A 7,500-nucleotide genomic window follows, 5' to 3' on the forward strand; every position below is an offset into this window, starting at 1 on the left:
ATACATCTTGATATTTGTCTAGTCTAGTGTGTTCATTAGACGATGAAATCCTCTTTCAGTGCCACTGTGCCTGTTTTCTTAGGCAGTTAGCCTTTGGTATGCGTGCCATTAGCATTAGCCACGCTTCTAGGCCCCTTTTCTTTTGGAAAGAATGATTTTGTATTTTTTGTATTCGACTAAGACGTTGGCAGCCGACTACGGCTCCTTTCGACCGATTAGTCGACTAATCGGGGTCAGCCCTACTCTCTACACTAGCAATATGCTGTGATGGGTGAATGAATAGAACTACTCTAATAGTATGTGAAAGAAAGAGGCCTCTCAGTTTCCATGTGTGGCCTCGCACTACATCTCCATAAGCCTCCATCATCTCACTACATCTCCATCAGCCTCCACCATCTCACTACATCTCCATCAGCCTCCACCATCTCACTACATCTCCATCAGCCTCCACCATCTCACTACATCTCCATCAGCCTCCACCATCTCACTACATCTCCATCAGCCTCCGCCATCTCACTACATCTCCATCAGCCTCCACCATCTCACTACATCTCCATCAGCCTCCACCATCTCACTACATCTCCATCAGCCTCCACCATCTCACTACATCTCCATCAGCCTCCACCATCTCACTACATCTCCATCAGCCCATCTCCATCAGCCTCCACCATCTCACTACATCTCCAACAGCCTCCGTCATCTCACTACATCTCCATCAGCCTCCACCATCTCACTACATCTCCATCAGCCCATCTCCAACAGCCTCCACCATCGCACTGTAGTGTGGTAGTGAAAGAAAGGGTTAACCTTCTGTGGTGTGGTAGTGAAAGGGTTAAGACTGGAGATGTCTGCAAAAAAAAAGAAAAAGAAAGAACTCCATCTGTTATGAGAGGCAGCTCTTCAAACATGAGTGGGTTATCTATCCCTTGGTGGGTGGATCATCCTCCTCACACTGGCTTTTTAATATTGTTTTTGTGGTTTGATATGATGCAATAATGACTCATTTATGGGTAAGACTATTTCCAGAGAGAACAATGTTTGTATGACTGATATAATGAAGTCAGTCAAATGTTGTGTTGCTGAACAGGCTGCTATAAAAATTTACCCAATATTCTATTGTTAGGGCTTATAGTTGGTACTGTAAAGAACTGCTTTTCTGCTCAAGGAGGAGAAATCTTCGTGAAAGAAGAGACAACGGAACCGTTTTTGCTGGTGGATGCACTACATGCCTGTGTTAATATCAGGTTTAATCTATCATCAATTTCTCTATATCATCACCAATTGCAATGACAAGAATCCTATAATATACGAACGCTCACATCATTCATACCACAGCTTTCCATCACAGTTTTACCGGTACTGCCATATCATGTACTGAGGCTGCCATATCATGTGTTGAACGTTAAGATTTCCTGGTCTGAAGTTCTGACTGCAGACCTGGGGTTACTGCCAAAATGAAAGTGATACCACTGCAATAGTGCAGCAGACAGTGCAGTTAGCCATGGCTGGCAGAGTTACTGCTTGCCACGTGTGACCCACCTCTTCCGTCCTCCAGGTCTTTGGCATTGCGTCCTTTGAGGGCACGGTTCCAGTTGCTGGTGTAGTCCCCTCCCCTGCTGTCACGCCCGGTCCTCTTCATCCAGGGGGGGCCGAACCTCCGGCCGGGTCTGCGGGTCTCCTTGAACACCCGGCCCATGACATTCAGCCCCCGGTTCCCCCCTGAAGACGGCGTCCGGCTCCCCGTCTCCGAAGCCACGAGGTGGCCCCTGCCCCTGCCGCCGGCTCCCGACGAGCTGTCCCCGACCAGGCCGGAGTGGAGGAACACGAGGCTGCCGGCCGTCAGGTAGAGGAGGATGAAGGAGAAGAAGCGCACCGGTTTCCTGCGGAAGTAGCGCTGTATCTTCAGCAGAAGCCGGGCCATCTCGGCTTCCCCTGCCACTCGGTTGTGCTCCCCCGGCGATGAAAACTCATATAGCAGCAGAGACAGCAACGGCACTGACCGCTCTCTCTCTCTCGCTCTCTCGCTCTCTCTCCCCCAGAAAAAACACCAATTAAAATGGAGACAGTCTCGCTCGCCAAAATCTCTTAATCCAGTTCTGCGTCTCCAAAACAACAGTGGAAGTTTATGCCTCAAAATGCCTGTTTTCGGGGCTCATCATGAGACCAGGGGGCTCACAGCGTGGCATGTGGCGAGTAGTGCTGGGATGATGTCCCCCCTCTGGAGGCTCTCTCTCTATCCTCCCCCGGAGAGAGCCGGGCCCTCAGAGAGACACCGGCGAGGCGCCGCGGCGTGAAAGGTGAGCGGCTCCGGGGCTGAAAGACGATCACTGCATGCTGCCGCTTTCACTCCGGTCATCAAAACCCGCCCAAGAGATGCCACTCCGGCTCCACCGGGTGCGGACACTTTCTCAGAATGGAAGAGGGCTTTATTTACCAGGCTGGAGCCGAGGAGCCCGGAGCCTTTGTGTGTTTCATTCAGATCCGTTCAATGAGACGATCTGTTGTAGAGACGGGGGCCGCGGCTCGCCATCTGCAAGTGTAAAACGCACACATTAGTCTGACTCTGGGCCACACACACACACACACACACACACACGCATACACATCTATGAGAAAAACAAGAACAATGCACCAAGAAGCAGAGAAACAAGTGTACAAAAGCGGCAAAACCGATCACAGGCAAATGTGCTGGTGAATGGGAGTCTACAACTGTGGAGTTGCTACAGTACCTTGTCACTAAACTCCTCGATGGGTGGTCTCTCTACTCCCGACATGCTCTGAGCTCTGGAAACTTCATTATCTTTGGTAAATTAGGTCGGGCTCAGATCACTTGGCAGGGCGTGTGGGGTGGGTAAACAGAGACAGAGAGCCAAATAGTTCTAGCCTGCGGCATCTTCAATAAAGCTTATTCTGAGAACCCAGGTGTCTTAGAACTGAGGGCAATTAAAAAAAAATTGCCCAACAGTCTTTCATCAGTCAGTCTGGTGATATAATTTGCTGGGTTTGAGGGTACATTTTTCAATCAACCTTTGTGGGTGTTAATTAACTTCCGGGGGGGGGGGGGGGGGGGGGTAGTGTAGGTTAGTTTATTAGGACAAGTGCATGACAGTAAGGTTAGATTTTTAGATTTTTAATTTATTTTTTATTATTATTAACATATCACTCAATTATAGTTGGGAGAGGGTTGAATCCCCACTTCCTAAATCCTCTGCATTCCCTCTCAAAGGAGTCTCTGTTCGTGGATACAGAGGCGGGTACAATTGGAAGCCGTAACACAACACTCATCTCAGGGTCAGGGAACTCTCCAGAACATTCGAGGGGACACTCGCCCCTGTGGCTATGTCTGGCCCGGGACAATTCAACAAAGCACTTGTGTCATGTGAAACCCCACCAGCGCCGCCCCGGACCCCCCACAAGCCTGTCGAGTTTTGATCTAGAGTCAGCTCCAGTCTCTTGAACAAGGTCACGAGTGTTCCTAGTCACTGATTCCGGATCAGCACTCCCACTATGGGAGGCTTTGTGAATAAGGGCCCAGGACCCTCCAGGACAGAAGGATCATGTTCAGGCCCCGGACATTAACCAACAGCGCCGTTGATGCATTATGGATCGACTGGATCACCACTGACCTTTGCCTTCCTGTTTGGTTGAGTGACTTGATGAAAATTAAGAAAAGCCAAAGTCATTCCTGCAAGATTTCCTGGAGCATATTGAATTAAGTTGGTGTTATTAATTTATTTATCTATTTAAGTTGTGCCTTTTCCCCCCCAAAGATCAAAGTCAGTCCACGTCAAATAGAGTTCATGCCAAATACTAATGATCAGATTAAAGAAATGAAGCGTGACAAACTCCTTGACACCTAACATCAAATCAACACCAGTACATTCAGCCAAGCCTTCAGAGTCAGACCTCAGACCGACCCACCCAAAAGACATAATGAGCAAAGAACGTGGTCACACGCTAATATACTCCATCACTTATACGTAATTACTGGAACGCCATTCTTGACACATTCAGCATTCGAGCAAACACCAAGACTATGTACGCAGCATTTCAGAATGTGCGGTCACGCATGTCTGATGTTTTTGTTAAGCTTTTGTCTACAATTTCACTACACCTAAGTGTTTCGAACATTTCGTCCTCGTCAACAAACCCCGTCCCAGAGGGGTTTGGATACATGAGGCTATGCTGTATAACACGTCCAGAGCTTAACAGCTGTGAAAACAATAGGGAAACAGCACACCGTACAATAACCGCACTGTAACCGTGAAGACTTTTCAGTCTTGCTTCAGTCTTGCTTCAGTCTAGGAGAGGTAGACAGCAGACCCACAGAGAGGAACAATATGAACCAGCCAGTCATTGTTGCTAATGTCATATCTCAGATGCCTGAAAGGAAAGAGAGCACTATCTGGTGTCGTGACTAAAAGAAAGGAAATGAGATGTCAGCAAGTGTTTCTGTCCTCTTCTTCAACCCGGGGGGAAATAAAGACTCGTTCGTGCACCTGGAAGCGTGCCCAGGAAAATACACAAGCACTGGTGCAGTGGTCATGGGACGGGGTTTGCTCGCCATTCCATCTGCTTTTTGAGCAGGAGCACACGCATGCACATGCACGGATGTGCACGCGTGTGCACACAATAATGTCCACTCGACTCTGTGCAGAGTACCCACCTGGCTACTTTGTATAACAATAGCTCAGGTCGTCAGGTGTGTTCAAATACTACAGTTGGACCATTCACACAAATCATGTGAATGAAATGTGTTACATTCCATTCCTAGAGGCAATTAGGCATAGTCTTTATTCGCGAGGGAACATTTATGCGTGCACACACTCGCACGTGACGTCATTAAAACACAGTGCAACCCCTTATGAAATCACCACTGCACCACTGTACACGAGTGTCCGCGCAACGGCTCTAATCTCGCTGAAAATACGAGTGTCCGCGCAACGGCTCTAATCTCGCTGAAAATACACGAGTGTCCGTGCAACGGCTCTAATCTCTCTGAAAATACACGAGTGTCCGCGCAACTGCTCTAATCTCGCTGAAAATACACGAGTGTCCGCGCAACGGCTCTAATCTCGCTGAAAATACACGAGTGTCCGCGCAACGGCTCTAATCTCGCTGAAAATACACGAGTGTCCGCGCAACGGCTCTAATCTCGCTGAAAATACACGAGTGTCCGCGCAACGGCTCTAATCTCGCTGAAAATACACGAGTGTCCGCGCAACGGCTCTAATCTCGCTGAAAATACGAGTGTCCGCGCAACGGCTCTAATCTCGCTGAAAATACACAAGTGTCCGCGCAACGGCTCTAATCTCGCTGAAAATACACAGAAGAGATGCGGAAAATACTGTACATGGGGTTATATACTGTAGTTCTGAGGATACATCTGACAGTGGCAAAACGCGCGCACACACACACACACACACACACACACACACACACACACACACACACACACACACACACACACACACACACACACACACACACACACACACACACACACACACACACACACACACACACACACACACACACACACACACACATCACAGCACAGTGCTGCATAAAAGTTAATCATTCATGTTAATTATTTATATCCACACAATTAGGAAAATGAAATTGAACTCTACTCGTGACTGATTTCCAGGTTCAGATGACAGACAGTAACAAGAGCATGCTTGGGCTTCACTGGTTTCAAACTAGACATTGAGACACAGTCAGGCCATGTATGGTTCCCCATTGCTGCTTCTCGGCTGTATATGTGCCGCTACGCTTTGCTAGCTTATAGATGGATGAGAGCGGGACAGGGGGGGGTGGGGGTGTGGAGGAGGGTGTAAGGATAGGAGGTCCAATAGGATACTGGCACCTGTCACTCGAGTGGGACCGACGTGAACCGACTGGCCATTCATTCATATTCATATTAACCCTTTCACAACCACACTACCAAAGGATTAACCCTTTCACTGCGACAATACAGAAGGTTAACCCTTTTCACCGCCATACGACAAAGGGTTAACCCTTTCACAGCCACACTACAGAAGGTTAACCCTTTCACTACCAGACTACAGAAGGTTAACCCTTTCACCGTCTGTAGTGTGGTAGTGGAGGGGTTAACCTTCGGTAGTGTGGTAGTGAAAGGGTTAAATCAGCCAGCAAAATATTTAATCAGAGTGGGCGTGTGGTGGGACATGTCAGAGTTAATCTTCGCTGGGCAGGTGGACCGTCACTTCGGCGTGTGTCCCCCGGAGGCGAAAAGGCTCTGTGGTTCACTTCATAAATGCTCCTCCGCCCCGGGACTTACTGAGCAGGACCAGGGCGGAGCCCATTGTCCGCCCCTAATGGAGGAACCCAATAGGGAGGTGTAGTGGTTACTAGGCTTGGGCGGTATGACGGTATTACGGTATACCGGGGTATTTAGAGATACCGACGGTATTGAAAATCAATACCGTCAAAATCACAGTTGGGGTTCAGTTTCTATTTACACTGAAACGGAGTTTCGACGGGGACTGCATTGGTTGTAGTGCACACACACAGCACGGCCAGCAGAGGGCAGGGGAGGCGGTCCGTATTTCCTGCACAGAGCTGAGCTGAGCAAGATGGCGGCAGCATTGGCTATTGTGAGTCAAGTGAGGAGAACAGAGGTGCGTCACACTAACCTGTATGCATTTCCTCTATCTCTGAGCAGACTGCTAAAGCAATAATAATAATACGTTACCATTGAACGATGAAGCGTCGAAGTTAACCACCGTCACTCCAGCCCACGATGAGCTCCCTGACCACAGATGGCTAACGTTTTGTCAAACAAGAGCTAAACTTGCACACACTTGTCGCATTTGGACAATTAAAGGACTGGAGTCTGTTCGGATTTAAGCAAAACCCTTGCCGCCAGTGACTTCATCCAGCACAACGAGACTACGAGAGACGGAGGCACTTCTTTGGGAATGTAATATAAAACGGGGTGAGTGAGTGTTGACATTTTTTAATCCTAATGCAACTGGGTCACGTTGATACGATGGTGCCGGGCTGCCGGCTAACTAGCTACCGTTAGCTCACGTCGATACCTGGATGGTGCCGGCAGGCGGCAGTGGGCTACCTTCTGTGATTTGTTTACTTTGAGGTTGAGGAAAGTGCACTTTCAGGTTGAAAGAACGGCCCTAATCTCAACGTGTTTAAATATAAGCAAGCGTTATGTATGGTGATAATAACGAGTATATTGTTAGCTCCGCCGCACCCACCCCCGCTGATGAAAATGAAAGTCATACCGTCATATACCGTATACCGGGGTATTAGGTCATCATAGTATGACGGTATGAAAAAAATGATACCGCCCAAGCCTAGTGGTTACGTCATTGCCGTTTCCAGCGCGGTCCACCTCACTTGAAATTGCAATGTATTTCCAATGGACACATTTCTAAATCGTCTCGTTTAAAACAAATAAAGCGTGAACATTGGCATGGTGTACCTTTCTGTGTGTTTTCATCCACAATCTATAGCTCA

General features: G+C 48.4%; 1 protein-coding gene across 1 annotated transcript in view; it reads right to left on the reverse strand.

The window, feature by feature from the left end:
* Positions 1-7,500, reverse strand: part of wscd2 (WSC domain containing 2) — a 77,149-nt gene that overhangs the window by 3,928 nt on the left and 65,721 nt on the right. Inside the window, exon 2 of the mRNA XM_084323188.1 lies at positions 1,540-2,530. Coding sequence (XP_084179314.1) covers positions 1,540-1,921 — 382 coding nt within the window. The 5' untranslated portion in view covers positions 1,922-2,530. The remainder of the gene's footprint in view (positions 1-1,539; positions 2,531-7,500) is intronic.

The sequence above is a fragment of the Notolepis coatsorum genome (assembly GCF_963971535.1).
Source record: "Notolepis coatsorum genome assembly, chromosome: 10".
NCBI classification, from domain to species: Eukaryota; Metazoa; Chordata; class Actinopteri; order Aulopiformes; family Paralepididae; genus Notolepis; species Notolepis coatsorum.